The 22,605-nt window shown below is 43.4% G+C and overlaps 1 protein-coding gene across 1 annotated transcript; it reads left to right on the top strand.

Annotated features, from left to right (window-relative positions):
* Positions 1 to 1,677: 1,677 nt before the first annotated feature.
* On the top strand, positions 1,678 to 22,115 carry LOC148147387 (adhesion G protein-coupled receptor G2-like; the record flags this gene model as incomplete). The annotated part of the gene is made up of 7 exons (XM_087995609.1): positions 1,678 to 1,735; positions 1,821 to 1,927; positions 3,767 to 3,891; positions 5,359 to 5,627; positions 7,485 to 7,584; positions 18,533 to 18,789; positions 21,950 to 22,115. Coding segments are annotated over 7 exons (1,002 nt in total), but the record flags the coding sequence as incomplete, so codon positions are not given.
* Positions 22,116 to 22,605: the final 490 nt, after the last annotated feature.

Genomic DNA, 22,605 nt, shown 5'->3' with positions numbered 1-22,605 from the left:
GCCTTTTCCCTTTTCTCATGGTTACTCCTCTGTTTGTTTTCTCAGTTAGGCTCATAGTCAAGATGAAGCCTTACAAGTCCCATTATGTTTGATGACAACTTATTAATATTCAAACCTTTAATCTACCAAAAAAATCAGCACTATCCAGACCACTGCCTGTACCACTGCCTGTACCACTGCCTGTACCACTCCCTGTACCACTCCCTGAATCTATTAACAAGAATGGAAAGATGCCCAAATGCACAAAATTGCAGCATCAGCCAGAAAGAATACTGCAATCCTACAATTAACTCAGAAGTCTCGAAGTAGCACAGGTGATGATCTTAATGTTGTGTTCAGGGTGAACCATGGGGTCGGCTGGATGATGGAACTCCAAAGTGGCAGCTCTGGTGTCAAATCGCTGCTACTCACTGACTGACATCATGCTCTATCTCCTGTCGATGATGCTGGTGATCATTAGGTACATGCACACAAACTCTTCGATGAATATGGTATCTCCTGTGCTCCTGTTGGAAGTGTGTGTGCACATCCTTGGTACATTTTCAAAACTTGAGAGGACTCATGGTACTGCTTGTATCCCGCTAGGAGATCTGCTGTCACGCTATGCAACACCCTTCTGACTTGTACCATCCCCCCATATACACTATATCGAACCTGCAAACCCTCTCTGACATCTTTCATTGAGTCTATCACGGATGATGCCTCTTTCTGCAGCCCCCACTTTGTCCTTCAGAAGAGACCTTTCTGGCTTTTCAGTTCTGATCCAGTCGCTGAAACACTGACACTTTCTTTTCTGGGTGTCACATTTTAGGTTCTTTTTGCTCTTGAAATGTCAACCCCCTCTTCATTTTCAATGTGGTTTCTGTATGAAAATCTGAGCATATATTTTATTAGATACATTCCAAAGACTTTTGTTTCCTTCAGTAGTTTGTGCTGACTGACCCTGTCCTTTAAGCTTGGAGTTAATCTGAGAGACCCTGCAAACGGTCTCCAACCTAGTGATAGGTTTGAATTCAAAGTTTCCCTTTCCTGACCAAGGTTTGGAAGAGCCCATGCTATTTTACCCATTACTGATATACCAACACCCACAGTTCATGGAATATGGTGTGGCATGCACTTGGTCCAGAACATTCTGGTTATTTGAGTCCTTTGGAATCTTTCTGCCCTGGCTGTTTTCTTTGTCAATAAATACACCTCAATGTTCATCATTTCTCCTTCCATTACGGTTTGTCCCTCAACTCAGACAGGGTATGACCCTTCGAGCCAGCAGTGGGAGCTGGGTGGAGATGAGAACCATTGATCCCAGTCCATCATACAGGTGGGATGACTGAATGCACAAGGGTAAGACCTCGATCCAAACACTTTGTACGTTTGACTATAGTGAGTGGAGTCTGTCTTCACCCAGAAATTAGGCTGCTGTTCATTCCTTTTCTTCATTTGATTTTAATCAGAAATTCTACTGCAACTATATGTATATCTTTTCAGGTAAAAAATCAAACTGTTCTAAATCGTGTGGTTGGAATTGAAGTGGGGAATAGAGCGTTTGATAATCTGACAGACCCTGTGATAATTGTATTTAACAAATCATCACCGGTAAGGACATTTTTCACTTTTCATTGTTCAATTGATTAAAAGGAAATATTCATGTTAAGAGTGGTAAAGATTTATTGATCATTTTCTTCATACTCGGTAAAGGCCATTCCAAAATGTGTCTTCTGGGAGTTACAACAAAATGGTAAGGAAAACGGTCATGTTATCAAAGATTTCAATTATGCTGGACCCAAGGATCGCGTTCTCAGTGCTGCCCCTTTCTATTGCAGGGAACACAGCTGAGGGTCACTGGAACGATTCCGGCTGCACAACACAAAACACAGTCAATGAAGTCATCTGTCGATGCAATCACCTGACTTTCTTTGCGGTCTTGCTGGTAGGGTCAATGTAATGCAATATTTTGTATCTTTTGGCCAATTCCACTTTGGCTGCGATCAACAAACTTTCACTCCAATAATCCTTCATTGCATATTAAGATGTAAAAACGGACAAGAGAGACCAATTGTTTTATTAGGACAGTCCCATCCCATCCCATCCCATCCATTTCCCCCATTCCTTGCTTCCAGAGTTATCCCATCTTTACAGGGAGGCAAGAGAAATTAAATCTGAGGGAAATCCAAATTTATGGGAGGAGCTTTGGGAAGTGTCACACTGACCCTGATAGGTCCCTGAGACAATGACAACTGATGTCACAATCACTGTTAATCCACTCACCTTGGGCAGATCAAGATGTCTCCCACTCACCAAAACTCATCCAGCTCCCTCTGGATTGGTTGCAGTAAATCTCTCACTCCCAGTGTGTGCTGGTGTTTTTTTCTAGAGGTTTATGGCTCTTGGGAAGTGAATTGTTTCGGAATACGTAACCCAAGTGCTGTCTTAATAACCCATACTTATTCCCACCTCTCACTTGTCATCTCCCACAGCCCAACTGTCTTCACTGCCTATCCCACCAGGATTGTCACCATTAGGACTGGGAGTTTCATTGAATTGGCTTCTGTTCTGATGCCAAAACTTTTCCGGAAATGTGGTCAAAGGCCGTTTTATGTGTGGCAGTGTGATTTCTGCCCGAACCCATTAGATTGATTGAGGTGGAGTGGGAGCAGCTCTGGGAAAATTCCCAGTCCTCATCATATCCCCTCAAAGGCAGCACTTTTCCAAAGTGAGAAGGCCCAGCTTGCTCAGTTTGCTCTGATCTCCATGAAGCTTCAGACTCCGTGTCAATAACGCAGCTGTCCTCAAAACCTCTTCCAGGGACTCAATCTCCCCAACTATCTGAGGGGACCAAACCGAAAACAGTCAGTGAGATGTGGCCACACCAAGGCCTTGTACACAGTATGGACAGACTTCTAGTTTAACATTGAATTGTTCCAGTTATTTGTTCTGCCACCTCATTGGTTTTCTTTCAGCTGCCTAATGACATTAGTCATCAACCTTCCTTCCCATTTATCCTCACAGCAAATTTTCCTTCAGGGAATTGAGGAAGCCTGCCTTCCTTACATGGCCTATTTATATGAAGATAACCTCTGCCTGTTTTTGGTCCACATGGAGAAAGTGAGGGCTGCAGATGCTGGAGATCAGAGTGTGTTGCTGGAAAAGCACAGCAGGTCAGGCAGCATCCGAGGAGCAGGAGAAAATAGATGTTCCAGGCATAAGCCCTTCATCAGGAATTAGTGCAGGCTCATGAGATAATCAGGTCATTAATCCAAGCAGATAATGTGCTGCCTGGTCTGTTATGAGCAGTGATTCCAATCACACAATAGTGTGCTTGTTTCTTAACCATGATCCGTACCTTAGTAAGGCGCTGAGTCATACAGGACAAGGCAGGATTAGAAATAAATGTTGATTTTGCTCAACAATCCCAGAATGAAGAAAATAACAGCAGTGCATCAGAATATGGACAAGAGCTATTCCCCCATTACTCTCCAGGTGCTGAGTATCTGATGTGGAGCTTGTCGTTCTGGGGATTGTGTGGAGGCCCAGCAGCTCAGAGTAGAAAAGAGAATTGTTCAGAGTGTGCACATCTTTGTGGCTGCTTTCAGACTGACCTGGCCTTAGATCAGGTGTTTGTGTGGCTTCTCAACAGGAGATGAGTAGATATCACAGGGGGACTCCAACCCGGAGGTGAGGGAAAGTGCAGTGAAAGTCGGGTGTGTCACTCAGTTGAAGAAAACATTACCCAATCCTCATGTCAATGGTCTCGTTTTCTGTTATAAAGCAAATCGATGGGAACCAACACTTGGATGAGAAGACATTGAGATCGCTAACATCCATCACCCAGATTGGTTGTGGTGTTTCTGGCATTTTCACAGCAATTACTTTAATCATCCACTTTATTCTCAGGTAGGAACTTTAATCATCAAAGATGAAATTTCATGTAGAAGAAGCCATTCTCAATGATCTCACTGTACAATCACAATATATAACAAATGTCTCCTTGAAGATAGAGCTCATGAGTAATTCACAACAGCAAGTTCATTAAACAAAGCTTACTTCTGTTTTAATGTTTGATATTAATTCTAAGAGTATTGTAGCTGAGTAGTGATTCACTTTACTTTCAGATTGTACCTCAGTATGTCATGGTCAGAGATGGTATCTGCAGTGAGCAGTGTCACTACCTCTGAGTTAGCAGCTCTGGGTTCAAGTCCCACTCCAGGACTTGAGGACCATAGAGGGTGTATCCACACTGAGGCCAGACTGATCATCGAGCTACCATTCCTTCCAGCACACCTTTAGCAGGTGGTCAGAGAGGGGGAGTTTCCTGATTAGGGGGGCTTGCTGTAGAGAGGGACCCCTCAAGCTGTGCCTTCAGGTTATCCACCTGCTCCAGGAGATGGCAGTTATAGAAACAACCAGAGGCACATGCTTCACCTGCCTCAGGCATCTCCAGATGCAGGAAGTCTTCAAAGTCAATGTTTATCAGCTTGCTGTTTTTCTCCCAAATGGAGTCATTGAGATATACAGCACGGTTAGAGACCTTCAGACCAACTCGTCCGTGCTGACCAAATATCTGAAATTAATCTAGTCCTATTTACCAGCACTTGGTTCATATCCTTCGAAACCCTTCCTATTCATATACCCATCCAGATTCCATTTAAATGCTGTAATTGTACCAGCCTCCATCACTTTCTCTGGCAGCTCATTTTATACACACACCACTCTTTGTTTGAAAAAGTTACTCCTTAGGTCCCTTTTAAATCTTTCCCCTCTTATCCCAAAGCTATGCTTTCTAGTTCTGGACTTGCCCACCCCAGGGAAAAGACCTTGTCTATTTATCCTATCCATATAAGGTCACCCTTCAGCCTCCGATGCTCCACTGAAAACAGCCCCAGCCTATCCAGCCTCTCCCTGGAGTTCAAACCCTCCAACCCTCGCAACATCCTTGTAAATCTTCTGTGAACCCTTTCAAGTTTCACAACATCCTTCCTATAGGAGGATGACCAGAATTGCACACAATATTCCAAAAGTGGCCAAACCAATGTCCTGTACAGCTGGAACATGACCTCCAAATTCCTATATTCAATGCTCTGTTCAATCAAGGAAAACACCTTCTTCACTATCCTAACTACCTGCGACTTCACTTTCAAGGAGCTATGAACCTGCACTCCAAGGTCTCTTTGTTCAGCATCACTCCCCAGGACCTTACCAGTAAATGTGTAAGTCCTGCCTTGATTTGCCTTTCCAAAATGCAACACCTCACATTTATCTAAATTAAACTCCAGCTGCCACTCCTCAACCCATTGGCCCATCTGATCAAGATCCCATTGCACTCTGAGGTAACCGTCTGCTGTTTCTTTTCCCTTCATTCAGAAAAAGACAAAAGGAAGCTTCCATCCAGATCCACGTGAATCTCTCTGCTGCCTTGTTTCTTCTCAATGTGAGCTTCTTAACCAGCACAGTGTTCAGTTCCAAGAGCACTGATGAGCTGTGTAAAGCCATTGCTGCCCTGCTGCATTACTCACTGCTTTGCAGTTTTACATGGATGGGAATTGAAGCATTTCACCTGTACCTTATGCTGATCAAAGTCTTCAACATTTACATTCGGTTTTACATGCTGAAACTCTGCCTTCTCGGTTGGGGTGAGTGTGAAGTATTCTGTCACTGAGTTATTTGTAAATGCATAGTCTGATTCTCACTGTCTCATGTAGCAACAACTTTTATTTCATTGTTACAAGAAAAGGGGCTGAAGTATAAAACAGCTATTCTTTAAGGGTTCTGGCTGTCTCTGTCACATAACAGGAGAAAATCTCTGTCAAATTTCAGGCCAAGTGTAATTAGGATCAAACTTGGTGAAAGTAGGAATTGTAATTGGTAAGTGAACAGATTCAAACCCAGACCGAAAACAGAATGGGAGTGATGTTTGATAGTCCAGGTTTACTTCCAGCTGGGAATGAATACAGCATGAAACATCCTTGAAATGTAACCCTGAGACAGCACCAATCAAAGACACCATCCCCTCTTGTGAGAATGGCATTAATGGTGTTAATAGATAGAGGGTTTCTCTTGATTAATTAGAGAGATTCCTCCAGCAATGAACTGTGTCTCTGATTGAAAGCTGGGTGTTAGGAATCTAAATTCATTGCTGAAAGGTTGAAGGGTGAGGTCCCCCAGAGTCATCACTGAGAGACACATGTTAATATGTGCCGAGCATGACCATACACACAGGCCGGTATTTTAAACCAAAGAACAAGTTTTCTTCCGAAAGCTGCCACCTTCTTGTTGCTGTAGCAGGAAGTGAAGGATTCTGACAGTAACTTTCACTTTCCAATCTGTCACCACTCCCCAAAACACAGCAGGCAGCTCATTTCTGACTGTACTCACATTACTCAGCAGAAAAACAGTCAGAGTCAGGGGGCAGCTCCATGCTGGGTAGAAGCCCTGCCAACTGTATTCAACATTCCCAGCACAGCACCCCACAGCAACCTGCCAACATCTGAAGTCTGAGTCTTAACGTCAGTGACCTCTTTGTGTGTCTGACACTCCCGTATAGTGGAATCTAGGGGGAGTGAAATTCTTCTATATCAGCTACACAGCAGGGGCTCTGAGTGAATTCAGCAGCTTGTCATACACTGTCTCAGTTTATATTCTCTGTGGATTTGACAAATATAACCAAGAGTTTTCATTTCAAGCCAAATAAAACAAATTGAAACAAGGAAACAGGTCTCCAAGAGCAGTTTGAACTCTTGCTCTGCAAGGTTACTTCTAAAATATTGCTTAAAATAAACACAACCTGAATCACTTTCCTCTTGAGTCATTAAGACTGGAATGCAAGGAAATAATGTTCAAAAGGGACCATCAACTCATAGTGTAAGACGAGGGTACTGATTGATCAGACCGTGTTTGGGATGGAGATGCAGCAGTAACTCAAAGCTGTTAGTCTTAGTTAGATGTTTAAACTCGGCCAGGCAAGCATACTTTGTGTAGTCAAATTTAAACATCACACAACACCAGGTTAGAGTTTATTTGGAGGTGCTAGCTTTCAGACTGCTGCTTCTCCATCAGGTCATCGACCACCTGATGAAGAAACAGTGCTTCAAAAGCTAGTGGCTCCAAGTAAAGCTGTCGGACTATAACCTGGTGTCGTCTGATTTTTAAGTTTGTCCACCTCTGTCCAACACTGGTCCCTCCAAATTGCGATGTCAAGGCATTGTCATGGATAAAGCAGCACGGATTGACCGTTTCCATAACCCTTTCCTCAATGAAGAATATACGATGTATGGGCAAATATCTTCTTCCTCCAAAGGATAGGGTCCTGTGTGTGAATAGATATAGCTTCTATCACTTGAAGCTAAATCACACTGTGAGCCTGATTGATAATATTAAATTGGTTTGGAGTGTAATTCTCACTGTAGTCAGAATTATTAATAAATGTTGTCCATTCACAATCACAGAATAATGTCAGTACTCTCTGTAACTGTGCTCATTTGTATTCCCAGGCCTCCCAGCTGGTGTGCTTTTAATCATCATTGGAGTACGCACAGAAAATTATGGCCAGTACTCAATCCTTCTCAATGGCGATCATGCCCCTTCTAGCATGTAAGTTTTAATAATTTAACTTTTAAGAAGTTACTGGTAAATAAAATAATGCAATAGAGAAAGAGGCCATTTGGCCGATCAAGTCTGTGCCAGCTCCTTTGGTAAAACTATCCAGTCATCCTTACTCTCCTACTCTTTCCCCATCGCTCCCCAGGTATTGACCCTTTTACCACTGGAAACAGTTTATCTTTTGTATTGCTGAAGAAAGATGCATCTTGTCAAAGCTTTATGTCTTACATTCATCAGGACAATTTGTAAGGATACCAATTTGATGGGGGCAACAACATTTATACTTTAAGAGAGAAGAGTTGTCATTGGTGAGCCGGTAAACTCTGATTGGCTGAGACATTACCACAGAGAAGTTAATGATGACAGTCAGGAAATAGAAGGATGGGAGAAATTGAAGAAAATCCCAGTCACTGGAGAAGTGATCCTGAATAAATTGATGGACCTGGAGGCTGACAGGTGTTTGGGTCCTGATGGACTCCATCCCAGGGTCTGAAAAGAAGTGGCTAATGAAATGATCAATCCATTTTATCTTAAATTTCCAAAATTCCCATATTGGTCAGCTTATTTCAAAAACAATGTCAATATATTGGAGGCAGTTCAGAGAGGATTTACCGGGACTAATATGTGGAATGAGAGGATTGCTTTGTGAGGAAAGGTTGGACAGGGGAGGTGATGGCCTCGTGGTGTTAGGTGTGAATCCAGAGACCCAGGTAATGTTCTGGGGACCAGGGTTTGCTTCCTGCCCTGGCAGATGGAAGAATTGGAATTCAATAAAAAAAATTCTGGAATAATGACCATGAAACCATTGTCAATTGTTGGGAAAACTCCATCTGATTCACTAATGTCCTTCAGAGAAAGAAAGTGCCATCCTTACCTGGTCTGTCCTTCATGCGACTCCAGATCCAGAACAAGGCAGTTGACTCTAATTGCCCTTTTGGCAGCGAGGGATGGGCAATAACTGCTGGCCCAGCCAATGACGCATGTTTTAAAAAAATCAACTGGCATTTTGAACAGTAAGAAATTACTTGGTTGATAGATATAAGTTCCTGAGGGGTCTTGACAGGGTACATGCACAGAGCGTCACAAAGCTGTTTTTTTCCTAAAAGCTGTTCCTTGGCTCAAGGACACTCTGTTCTTGATATTATTCCGAGGGGTAATACACCAGGCTCGGCTCTGATCAGACTGGTCTGGTACAGAGATGGAAAGGATTTTGAGAGGATTGTTGTTTGTATGTAAACAGATGAGACTTCAGGTCAAAGTGGTCATGTTTTAGAAGTGACCTGTATAATGAAAGGGGAGTGGTCAGCTCTCTAGCTGAGCTGAGCAGTTTAATTCAGTCCAGAACTGGTTGGGAGTTCAACAGTGAGCTGTGTGGAAACTCACTCTGTCCTTCTAACTTCAACCTGTAAGCATGTGTTCCATTTATACTGGTGTTTAAAAGGATTTTGCTTTTTGGAACTGTTGTGTATATTCAGAATAGCATAATTAAGTCGTTTGGGTAGATTGAGTTCTGTAGGGGTTCTTTATTCTGTTTCATTGTGTAATTTTGTGAATAAATTTTTTGTCTCTTTTAAACTTGGTACTCAAACGTGCTTACTTAATCTGGGTAATTTTCACTGTCCACTTCAAACAAATTGCAAAGTTATGGTCTGTGCTGCCTGCTTAAGAATGTGTTGAGTGGTCTGGCCTAGTTCATAACAAGAGGATATTTCCTCTCATGGGGAATCAAGAGCCAGGGATCACTGTTTATAAAATCAGATGCCCCCATTTAAAACAGGCTTTTTTTTTCTTTCAGAGGGTTGTGAGTCTTTGCCATTCTCTCCCAAAAGCAATGGTGGAAGCATTGTCCTTGAATAATGTTAAGGCAATGATAGACATACTGTTGCTGAGGAGGCAATGAAAGGTTATCAGCAGGAAGCAGGAATGGCAATTTGATGTGACAATCAGTCTACCCATGGTCTTATTGAGTGGCACAGCCAGTTTGAGGGGCTGATTGGTCCACTGTTGTTCCTAATTTTTATGTGAGCATGGTTCATGCTAAGCCTTGGTTAAATGTTAATCCAGGCACGGTTGACTCTGTTTGGTCAAGGCACTGCCCTGAGAAATGAACCAAAGAATGGCAATCATCCATTTTGTTGAGTTGAAATGGGCAGTGGGTGTACATGTTCTTTCTGTCTGCAATAAACAGGGCCGATAGGTTCAGGAACACATCATTAGCCCACACTCACAACATAGTGTCCAACATTAGATGTGCTTCTGCAATTGGACAGCATATACTAAATAATCCAGTGTGCAAAGAATTATGCTAACAACCAATGTAGGATTGTCAGTCAAGCTCAGTGTGGTGTACCTGCTACTGTTACTCTGAATAACTCAATCAAGTTAGTCAAGCACAAGACTTTTTTTAAATGACCTTCTAACCTCCATTTGTGAATCCTATACTTCACAAAATGCCAATTCCATTTTGTGTGAATCCTTGTCTCTGAAGATCCCCATCACTGACATTAACTGCCTGGCCTGTAGTTACTGGGTTTATTCAAGCTTCTAGTTTACGCAGGGCTGCAACATGAGCAACCCACCAGTATCCTGGCACTGCTCCCATATCCAAGGAGAGGAATGAGATGACAGCCACTGCCAATTTCCACCCTTGATACCATCAATTACCCAAAGGTGCCTCCCATCCGGACTGGGCAACTTTTCTTGTGATGATAATTATTTGCCTCCTTTTTATCAAATCCATTCAGCTGCAGCAAGTTCAAAATTACAGGAGGGGTGAAAGGATCTCATTGAGATTTTGTCTATTATCCAGCTCCATGGGATTTCCTTCACTTCACTGCTCTTCCCTACCATGGCCAGAACACTTCTAACAATGGCTTCCCTTACGAGCCTGTACCCTTATCTCTGAATCCAATTGTGGGCCATGCTCCCGAACTAGGAGCTTGCTGACATTATTGTAATAGCAAGTCTCCTTCTCCACCATCATGTGAAACATCTGTAGTTTCCATGCTGCCAGATTGTTTTTCAACATCCACTTCTGAAACTATTTTAACTTCCTTCAACTAAATATTAGGAAGATTGAAGCTGTTGTTTTGGCCCCATTCACACCCTATATCCCCTCGCCATTGATTCTATTCCTGTCCCTGCCCCACAGCCTCAGGCTGATCTTTAAAACTTTGGTCTCTTCTATGACCTCAGGTTCAGCTTCTAGCTGCAAATGTTTCCCATCACAATATTCTGTACATGTCCCTCCCCGAGCTCTCCCTCCTCTTCAGCCCATCTGCTGCTGAACCCCTCACATATTGGGCTGAATGGCCTGTTTTCACACTCTGGATTCTATGATTCTGTATCTTTGTTGTCTCCAGCCTCGACTATTCCAGTATTCTTTCTCCATCTCTGCGTCCTTCAACTCATCACAAACTCTGCAGTCATTTCTTCTTCTGCACCAAGTCCTAATTATCCACTTTCCTTTGTCCTCACTGATCTACACTAACTCCTGATCTTCCTCCTTCTCCGATTTATGATTCTGATCCTTGCTTTAAAAGCTCCATGACCTTTCCCTTCCCTATATCGTTGGAAATACTTCCCTCCCTTCAACTCTCCAGAACTCCCATTTTTAACATTCCTCACTCCTTTTGCCTCATCATTCTCTGGCATTGCCTCCTGAAGACCCTCCAATTCACTCCCTTTCTCCACAAAACATTAAAAACGACCTTGATATCCAAACTTTTAATCATCCCTCTGAATCTCTCCTTTGGCTTTTTGTCCTCTTCATTCACTTATCTCTGGGAAGCAGCTTTGCTGAAAAATATAAACCACTGAAGACCATTTATAAATCCAACTGATTGTTTTACTTACAAAAATACATTGGAGAGTTAGCAATCCTGTTTAAAAGTGTAAATAAGAGATTGCAAATTGTTGTCTAGAGCTTTCTTTCTCATTCCTCCTGTCTTCACTTTCCAAAGATACCTTGGGAGGCGTTGAATTTATTTCATTTACTTAATTCACTTTGTATTAGCTCCTGACTTTAACACTATTTTTAGAGCAATTAAAAAGCATTGAGATGTGGATTTCCTCACTGAATATTTTAATCCATGAAGAACTCGAGCTGGAGAATCATCATTTGTCAACACGGAATGTTTGAAAGGAGACTCGAGGCCACGAGTCACTCTCACAGATAATCGCCCCAAATGGTTAATGCACACGCAACGTTCCTGTGTGCACTATTTTACCCTGAAACATTAAACTGTTTCATATAAACCAGTCATTTCTGATGATGAAACAGCAGCCAGCAAAATGTCACATTCGATCTTTGAACATCTACCCAATGATAATCAACTGTCATTTAGAGTCATAGAGATGTACAGCACAGAAACAGACCCTTCGGTCCAACCCGTCCATGCCGACTAGTCCCAACCCAATCTAGTCCCACCTGCCAGCTCTTGGCCTATATCCCTCCAAACCCTCCTTATTCATATACCCATCCAGATGCCTTTTAATGTTGCAATTGTACCAGCCTCCACCACTTCCTCTGGCAGCTCATTCCATACATGTACCACCCTCTGCGTGAAAACATTGCCCCTTAGGTCTCTTTTATATCTTTCCCCTCTCACCCTAAAACTATGCCCTCTAGTTCTGGACTCCCCCACCCTAGGGAAGAGACTTTGTCTATTTATTCTATCCATGGCCCTCATGATTTTATAAACCTCTATAAGGTCACCCCTCAGCTTCCGACGCACCAGGGAGAACAGAGCGAGCCTGTTCAACATCTCCTTATAGCTCAAACCCTCCAAAACTGGCAACATACTTGTAAATCTTTTCTGAACCCTTTCAAGTTTCACAACATCTTTCCGATAGGAAAGAGACCAGAATTGCACGCGATATTCCTAAAGTGGCCTAACCAATGTCCTGTACAGCCACAATATGACCTCACAACTCCTGTACTCAATACTCTGACCAATAAAGGAAAGCATACCAAACACCTTCTTCACTACCTACGACTCCACTTTCAAGGAGCTATGAACCTGCACTCCAAGGTCTCTTTGTTCAGCAACACTCCCTAGGACCTTACCATTAAGTGTATAGGTCCTGCTAAGATTTGCTTCCCCAAAATGCAGCACCTCACATCTAAATTAAACTCCATCTGCCACTTCTCAGCCCATTGACTGATCAAGATCCCATTGTAATCTGAGGTAACCTTCTTTGCTATCTACTGCACCTCCAATTTTGGTGTCAGCTGCAAACTTACTAACTATACCTCTTATGCTCACATCCAAATAATTTATATAAATGAAGAAAAGCAGGGGACCCAGCACCAATCCTTGTGGCACTCCACTGGTCACAGGCCTCCAATCTGAAAAACAACCCTCCAAACCACCCTCTGTCTTTTACCTTTGAGCCAGTTCTGTATTCAAATGGCTAGTTCTCCCTGTATTTTGTGAAATCTAAACTTGCTAACCAGTCTCCCATGGGGAACCTTGTTGAACGCCTTACTGAAGTCCATATAGATCACATCTACCGCTCTGCCATCCTCTTTGTTACTTCTTCAAAAAACTCAATCAAGTTTGTGAGACATGATGTCCCATGCACAAAGCCATGTTGACTATCCCTAATCAGTCCTTGCCTTTCCAAATATATGTATATCTTGTCTCTCAGGATTCCCTCCAACACCTTGCCTACCACCGATGTCAGGCTCCCTGATCGAGAATTCTCTGGCTTGTCCTTACCATCTTTCTTACACAGTGGAACCACGTTTGCCAACCTCCAGTCTTCTGGCACCTCACCTGTGGCTATTGATGATCCAAATATCTCAGTAAGAGACCCAGCAATCACCCCATCTCCTGCAGCTCCACTCAAAGGCCGCCTTGCTGATCTTTGAGGGGCCCTATTCTCTCCCTAGTTACCCTTTTGTCCTTAATGTATTTGTATTAACCCTTTGGGTTTTCCTCAACTCCATTTGCCAAAGCAATCTCATGTCCCCTTTTTGCCCTCCTGATATCCCTCTTAAGGATACACCAACAACCTTCATACACTTCTACGGATTCACTCGATCTATCCTGTCTATACCTTACATATACTTCCTTCTTTTTCTTGACCAAACCCTCCATTTAGATTAGATTAGATTACTTACAGTGTGGAAACAGGCCCTTCGGCCCAACAAGTCCACACCGACCCGCCGAAGCACAACCCACCCAGACAAATTCCCCTACATTTACCCCTTCACCTAACACTGCGGACAATTTAGCCTGGCCAATTCCCCTAACCTGCACATTTTTGGATTGTGGGAGGAAACTGGAGCACCCAGAGGAAACGCAGATATGGGGAGAATGTGCAAACTCCACACAGAAAGTCTGCCTGAGGCGGGATTTGAACCTGGGTCTCTGGCGTTGTGAAGCAGTAGTGCTAACTACTGTGCCACCGTGTCGCCCACAATTTCTTTTGTGATCCTGCATTCCCTGTACCTACTGGCCATTCCTTTCACTCTAACAGGAATATACTTCCTCTGGATTTTTGTTCTCTCATTTCTGAAGGATTCCCATTTTCCAGCTGTCCCTTCACCTGTGAACATCTGCTCCCAATCAGCTTTTGAAAGTCCTTGCCTAATACTGTCAAAATTGGCCTTTCTCCAATTTAGAACTTCAACTTTTAGATCTGGTCTATCTCTTTCCATCACTATTTTAAACTTAATGGAATTATGGTCACTGGCCCCAAAGTGCTTCCCCACTGACACCTGTCACCTGCCCTGCCTTATTTCCCAAGAGTAGGTCAACTTTTACATCTTCTCTAGTAGGTACATCCACATATTGTCTTTAACAAATTCCTCTCCATCTAAACCCTTAACACTGTGACAGTCCCAGTCTATGTTTGGAAAGTTAAAATCCCACACCATAACCGTCCTATTATTCTTACAGATAACAGAGATCTCCTGACAAGTTTGTTTCTCAATTTCCCTCTAACTATTAGGAGCTCTATAATACAATCCCAAGAAGGTGATCATCCCTTTCTTATTTCTCAGTTCCACCCAAATAACTTCCCTGGATGTATTTCCGGGCATATCCTCCCTCAGTATAGCTGTAATGTTGTCCCTTATCAAAAATGCCACTCCCCCTCCTCTCTTGCCTCCCTTTCTGTCCTTCCTGTAGCATTTGTATCCTGGAACATTAAACTGCCAGTCCTGTCCATCCCTAAGCCATGTTTCTGTAATTGCCATGATATCCCAGTTCCATGTTCCTAACCATGCCCTGAGTTCATCTGCCTACCCTGTTAGGCCTCTTGCATTGAAATAAATGCAGTTTAATTTATCAGTCCTACCTTGTTCTCTGCTTTGTCCCTCCCTGCCCTGACTGTTTGACTCGCCTTTGCTCTCAACTGTACCAGATTGATCTCTTTCCTCACTATCTCCCTGGGTCCTACCCCCCACCTTATGGGTTTAAATCCTCCCGAGCAGCTCTAGCAAATTTCCCTGCCAGTATATTCGTCCCCTTCCAATTTAGGTGCAATCCGTCTTTCTTGTACAGGTCACTTCTACCCCAAAAGCGCTTCCAATGATCCAAAGATGTGAATCCTTTTCCCATACACCAACTCCTCAGCCATGCATTCATCTATTCTATCTTCCTATTCCTGCCCTCACTAACTCGTAGCACCAGGAGTAATCAATATTTTACTACTCTCGAGGACCTCCTTTTTAAATTCCTGCCAAACTCTCTGTCATCTCCCTTCAGAATCTCAACCTTTTCCCTTCCAATTGGTTGGTTCCAATGTGTACAATGACCTCTTGCTTGCCCCTCTCCCCCTTGAGAACATTCTGCACTCTGTCTGAGACATCCTTGATCCTGGCACCAGGGAAGCAACACACCATTCTGATGTTTCACTAGCTGCCTACCTCTCTTATCTTTCCTACAGTTAACCCATCTATGTGACTATATCTGAGACTTTGTTTCCCCCTTCCTATAACTGCCATCCATCACATCCCTTTGCACTTGTAATTCCTCATTGCCTATAACTATCTCTGTAACTGATCCATTCGATCAGATAGGATTCATAACCAATGGTATTTATCGCAGATATAACCCTCAGTAACCCGTAAACTCTCCCTAAACGCACACATCCAATGAGAACAGCATATCTCTCTATTCAAAGCCATTTTTGCTTCTTTCAATCGAGAGGCCCAGAAAATAGCACTGTCTTATTCCTCTACAGAATACTGCTCCAGGTTAAATTAATACTTATGGCTTATATTTTTAGTTTAATCAAGTGACATATCTCAATAAAACATATAATCAAGAAAGAACTCACTCTACACACTACGACAGACTTGCTGTAAGGCCACGCTTAAAACATCCACTCATCTATTTCTATTTCTGTGCCGTGACCTCTCCCAAACTGGTTCCTTCAAGATCGGGTGTGAATTTCCCTGTTTGTTAATTTTCCCAAATGCACTCCGATGTCCAGCCATACATGAATTCAAACAGCAAAGGCAGTAACTGTGCAGGTTCACTGCTGGGTCAGTGTGGGTTCCTTCCTCTCTCTCTCACTCTCACCCCTGCATTGACCTCACCTTGTGTTTCCTTTGTCTGTTCCTCTCCCTTATAAAACTGCTGCTGTTTTGACTTTTTTTTCCTCAAAGTTGCAAAACAATGCAACAGCATATAAAACAGTAATTGCTGTTCCTGGAACTTGACAAAATCACCTCCAACACCTAAAATACCTCAAAAAAGGAGTACCCTGTTACAGGCAGAAGTTTTTCCCGTCCTCCATCTTGGATTCCGCAAAATCCTTCTCAACTTCTGTATAACAGGGACTGCTTGATGGAATTGTAAATACAGCTTGTGATCCAATATGGGGCGGCACAGTGGCTCAGTGGTTAGCACTGCTGCCTCACAGCGCCAGGGACCCAGGTTCAATTCCCGCCTCGGGCAACTGTCTGTGTGGAGTTTGCACATTCTCCCCGTATCTGCGTGGGTTTCCCCTGGGTGCTCCGGTTTCCTCCCACAGTCCAAAGATGTGCAGGTTAGGTGAATTGACCATGCTAAATTGCTCGTAGTGTTAGGTGGATTAGTCAGGGGTAAATATAGGGGAGTGAGTCGGGTGGGTTATCCTCCAGAGGGTCAGTGTGGACTTGTTGGGCCGAAGGGCCTGTTTCCACACTGCAGGAAATCTAATATAATCTCAATAAGCCTTATATTACTTGGTAAAACTCTTCTTTATACCTTTTACAGACAGCTAGTGCTTTGAGAGTATTGCTGACTTATTTAACACTCATGGTAAATTCACACATTATCAGACTCAATTATTCAGTATAAAACATCCTCAAATTGCTGAATTAGATTAGATTAGATTAAATTAGATTAGATTAGATTAGATTAGATTAGATTAGATTACTTACAGTGTGGAAACAGGCCCTTCGGCCCAACAAGTCCACACCGCCCCGCCGAAGCGCAACCCACCCATACCTCTACATTTACCCCTTACCTAACACTACGGGCAATTTAGCGTGGCCAATTCACCTGACCTGCACATCTTTGGACTGTGGGAGGAAACCGGAGCATAGTTAATGATTTTGTGAAAAGTCTGCAAATAGAAATGTTAAATGAACACATTAACCATGAGCTGCTAAAATAGAAAACAAAGAGATACAATCAGAGCGAAGAGGTTGTTTCTCCATGTGAAGGAGAAAGTGAGGGCTGCAGATGCTGGAGATCAGAGCTGAAAATGTGTTGCTGGAAAAGCGCAGCAGGTCAGGCAGCATCCAGGGAACAGGAGAATCGATGGCTCTCTAATTAGGATCATAAGACACAGAATTTATAGCAACAGCTCGCAGTGTCATGCAACTGGAATTATATAGTGAACAAACCTGAATTGCTGTTAACTTTCATCTTTTAGGATGGGTTGCAGGTTTCGTTTCAATAATATGTAAATCCCAGAACATTTCTCAAGTCAAATTTCAAGATAACTGAAGGTTTAATAAAGAAATGGTGACATCTCAGCTCAGACAATGTATTAAAGGTGTGAAGTTCGTGTCTGTCTGTATCCCAATCTTAAACCAGACTAGTTCTATTTCCAAAGTAGGAATTTATGAAATGTTACATGATTGACTGCCTGCAGATTGTGTGCTTTTTGTACAAAATAGAATGTATCTGCTATTACAATTCTGCAAATGCAAATTCACTCCAGAGACTCATATGTGTATGTGCGTGCATGTGAGGGAGAGAGAGAGTGTGTGTGTGTGTGTGTGTGTTGGGGGGAGGGGGAGGGGTGGAGGAGAAAATGTCATTGTGTATATCTGAGAGCATGAGCATGAGTGAGTGCTTGTGTGTGTGTGTGTGGTGGGGGGGGGATGCGAGAGTGTCATTGTGTGCATCTGAGAGCATGAGCGTGAGTGTGCATTTGTGCGTTTGCGTCCTTGGTAGTCTGTGCATGAGTGTGATGGAGTATAAGTCCATGAGAGGGTGTGAGCGTTAGTGTGAGTGTGGGGATTGTATGTGTGTGTCTCTGAGAGAGAGTGTGCACAGGACAGAGGGACTGCGGAGTGTGTGAGAGAGAGAGATAGTGAGTGTATATAGTCAAGTGGGGTCACCTGTAGTGTGACATGAACCCAAGGTCCCAGTTGAGGCCATCCCTATGGGTACTGAACCTGGCTTTCAGCCTCTGCACAGCCACTCTGCGTTGTTGCGTATCCAGAAGGAGAGACCTTCATAGTAACCAGAGCCAGAGCAGGAACTGAACCCATGCTGTTGTTGTCATTTCACATTGTCAACAAGCCAGCCAGCCAACTGGGCGAGCCGACCCACCCACCCCCCTCTCTGTGGCAGCAGGATTGACCAATTGAAATGGGCACCTCCCAATTTGGATGAATATTACATCATCAGCTCATTCTGCACAAAACTCTTCTTGGGATAATTTTAGGGATCTTAATTAATATATTTTTCTGTCCTCTCAACAGGTGTTGGATAAAAAACTGGACAGTGCATTATGTTACAAATATTGCATATTTTGCACTTGTGTTCCTGAGTAACTCAATCGTGCTGCTAATTGTGGGTGTGAAGGTGTTCAGATTGAAAGGGAGAGATAGAAAGAGTGTAATCACTGTACTCGGCTTGACCTGTCTACTGGGCATTACCTATGGCATAGCTTTCTTCTCATATGGACCTCAGAGTGTAACTGCAATGTACCTGTTCTGCATCCTCAACCCTCTCCAAGGTCAGTCAGACTATTACCGGGACTGTTCATATTGATAAGATTTTAGGTCAAAATAATATTGTGTTTTGAGGGTTTCTCTTGAGATTTTATTTGGGATTTGGGATTTTGGAGACTGCATTTCCATTTAAGTTAATCAGAGTAAGTTATCAAGCAACAAATGGTTTTTGAAAAAAACATACTGGCACAAACTCTAATCAAACATCCATCACCTTAAACATGTTTGCTGTGGAGTGGCGAGGTCTCTGCTAAGTGGGAGCATGATTGTCTCAGACACAGTCACTGCACCTCGGATAATTCACTGCATGTGAGATGAGTTGAAGTAATACGTGATAGGATAACCTATAAAAGCAAAACTTTGTGAAATACAGCTGATCAAAATTCCCCTCCTAGCTATCTTCAATCCATCTTTCCTCACTAACCGGTAATCCTGTAGCCGAGGATTATTTCCAAGTCTAGGTGGGCAGGATGAGGGAAAACCCAAAGGCGTTCTGTACGTGCGTGAGGAATAAGAGAATGATCAGAGAGAGGACGATCAGGGACAGTGGAGGGGAACTTTGCCTGGAGTCTGAAGAGGTAGGGGAGGCCCTAAATGAGGTTTTTGTTTCAGTATTCACGAGAGAGAGACCTTGTTGATAGTGAAGACACCATGGATCAGATTAAAAGGCTTGCACAGATTGATATTGAGGAAATGGATGTGCTGGAAATTCTGGGAAGCATCAAGATAAGTAAGTCCCCAGGGCTGGACCAGGAAGTGAGCAATGAGATTGCTGTGCCTCTAGTGATGATCTTTGCAACCTCACTCTCCATGGGAGTAATATCGGCTGATTGGAGGGAGGCAAATGGTGTTCCTTTGTTCAAGAAAGGGAATAGGGAAACCTCTGGGAATTACAGACCAATCAGTCTTACATCTGTCACAAGCAAGGTATTGGAAAAGATTCTGAGAGATAGGATTTAAGACTATCTGGAAAAACATCATTTGATTAAAGATAGTCAGCATGGCTTTGTCAGAGTCAGGTAGGTCATGCCTCACAAGCCTTACTGACCTCTTCGAGGATGTGACCAGACACATTGACAAAGGTCAAGCAGTGGATGTGGTGCATATGGATTTCAGTAAAGCATTTGATAAGGTTCCCTACGGTGGGCTTATTCAGAAAATTAGGAGGTATGGGATACAGGGAAATTTGGCTGTCTGGATACAGAGTTGGCTGGCCCATAGAAGACAGCGAGTGGTCGTGGATGGAAAGTATTCCGCCTGGAGGTCTGTGATCAGTGAGGTCCCCAGGGCTTCTGCCCTTTGTGGTTTTTATAAGTGAATGGGATGAAGAAGTGGAAGGATGGGTTAGTAAGTTTGCCAATGACACAACGGTGGGTGGTGTCGTAGATAGTGGTGAGGGCTGTTGTGGGCTACAACAAGACATTGACAGGATGCAGAACTGGGCTGAGAAGTGGCAGATGGAGTTCAACCTGGATAAATATGAATGATTCACTTAGGAAGGTAGAATTTGAATGATGAAAAAGGTTTAAATACAGGATTCTTGGCGGTGTGGAGGAACAGTGGAATCTTGGGGGTCCATGGACATAGATCCCTCAAGTGGCCACCAAGTTGATTGGGTTGTTAAGAAGGCATATGGTGTTTTGGATTTCATAAACAGGAGGATTGAGTTTAAGAGCCAGGAGGTTTTGCTGCAGCTCTATAGAACCCTGGTTAGAACACATTTGGAATATTGTGTCCCGTTCTGATCGCCTCATTAGGGGAAGGATGTAGATGCTTTAGAGAGGGTGCAGAGGAGATTTTCCAGGATGCTGCCTGGATTGGAGGGCTTGTCTTATGAAGAGAAATTGAGTGAGCTTGGGCTTTTCACACTGGAGAGAGGAAGAGAGAGAGGCGACTTGATAGAGGTGTACAAGGGAATGGGAGGCATAGATAAATAGAGTAGATAGTTAGAGATCTTTCCCCGGGGCAATAATGGCTGTCACGAGGGGTCATAATTTTAAGGTGATTGGAGGAAGGGTGAGATATCAGAGGGAGGTTTTTTTGCACAGACAGTGGTGGGTGCATAGAATGCACTGCCAGATGGGAGTAGAGTCAGAGACATTAGGGACATTTAAGCGACTGCTGGGCAAGCACATGGATGGCAGTAAACTGAGGGGTGTAGAGGTTAGGTTGATCTTCGGTTAAGATAAATGCTCGGCACAACATTGTGGGCTGAAGGGCCTGTACTGTGCTGTAGTGTTCTATGTTCTGTGTTCTAATATTGAATTACACAATTAACAGAGGCTTCATTTCACTAGCATTCATCACCTCTTTCCCCCATATTGCAGCTCCTGACCTCATTCAGCTTTCTGTTTGCTCCTGATTACAGCCACTCTCTCCCCTTTGTGAAAGTCTCTCCCCTGTGTAGATTCTTCTATCCTTTGCAGTGAATTCTCTCTTTGCAGCCTCTCTCCTCCTTTGTACACCTTCTCCCACGGTTACAGCATTTTTCTACCATTTGCAACTTTCTGTCCCCAGGTTTCACTCCCTGCACCTGTCCTCACTTCTCCCTTCCCAGCCTCACAGCACACGCCCCACCCCTCCCCCATCTAACAACCTTGCTCCATGGCTCCACTCTCACCCTGTCTCTTGTCCCTCCTATAGTCTGTAGCCTCGACACCTCCAATATCAGGGCCTTTACTTTCTCCATCTCAAAAGGTTTGCTCATTGCCGCCACTCACCTTCTCTAAGTTCCGAAAATCAGAGGCTGTTTCTATGCCACTGCCACTGCTGCTTGGAGAGACCCAGCCTGTGATTGGAGGAGCAGATCCTTGCAGAATCTGTCCATTCTACCTTCAGGGATGACATTTTTCTGAGTGATCACCCCTGTGATTGAACTTTCCTGAGTGTTTTTAGGAAGGGGATAGAAAGGAAGGAGAAATTCATCAGACCACTATTCTTGGTATGGAGAATAATAAATCAATTACATCAACACTAAAAATAATCTCCCAATTTACATTCATTCAAGGATCTATATGCCTTGTTCTGGATCATCAAACTAATGTTGGCCATCTCACAATTAAATATCTAGTTCTTTAATGAATAATCTTAAAATATATTTATTAATGTTAAATACTTGATGTAAACACCGAACCAAGTCCCTGAAATAGTTTGTTTTGCTTGCAGGGTTTTTCATCTTCCTGTGGTACTGCATGTTAACACCATCACCCAGCAGCACGGTCAGCGAGACAAGTAAAACTACAACCACCTGATGAAGACAGTTGTAATGTGCTGCCATCTGTTTCTGAGTCACAATGTTAAACTTTCATCTCTCATTTCCCAGCGCAGAGCAAATTTCCCAGCACAGAGCAGCACATCAGGGACGTATGCAGGGAATTCTGCGAGGGCCCCATAACTTTCCATCACAGATAGAAAAGGATGTGGCCTCTGTACCTGAATTCCTGGTGCACCCCTGAAGCTGAGCACTGGAAGGACCAAAGATCACAGAGAGTCACCCCTTCCATGTGCACAGATTTCCCACCAATTGATTCCAAACTGTGTTCAGGCTGTTTCAGCTGAGCCTGATACAGAAGCTGTCCGGCATTGTCCAAGAATGTTGGAGCCATACGCCAAACCAGTTAGAGAAAGATGAAATGAGGGAGGCTCATATGCAGCATAATCAGTGACCCAGCCCCGTTGGGCTGAATGGCCTGTTTTGTGCTGCAGAGTTGATGCCATTCTATTTAGGATTGCAGCTTCTTTTTTGATACGTTCAGAACCCACCAGATATCATTTTCTGTTAGAGTTTCACAAATATTTTAAAGCAAAATAACAAACATACA

Source organism: Chiloscyllium plagiosum, unplaced genomic scaffold (genome assembly GCF_037043375.1).
Source record: "Chiloscyllium plagiosum isolate Xiang-an unplaced genomic scaffold, Cpla_swu_hap1 HiC_scaffold_17, whole genome shotgun sequence".
NCBI classification, from domain to species: domain Eukaryota; kingdom Metazoa; phylum Chordata; class Chondrichthyes; order Orectolobiformes; family Hemiscylliidae; genus Chiloscyllium; species Chiloscyllium plagiosum.
This window is presented reverse-complemented; position numbering and strand designations above follow the sequence as displayed.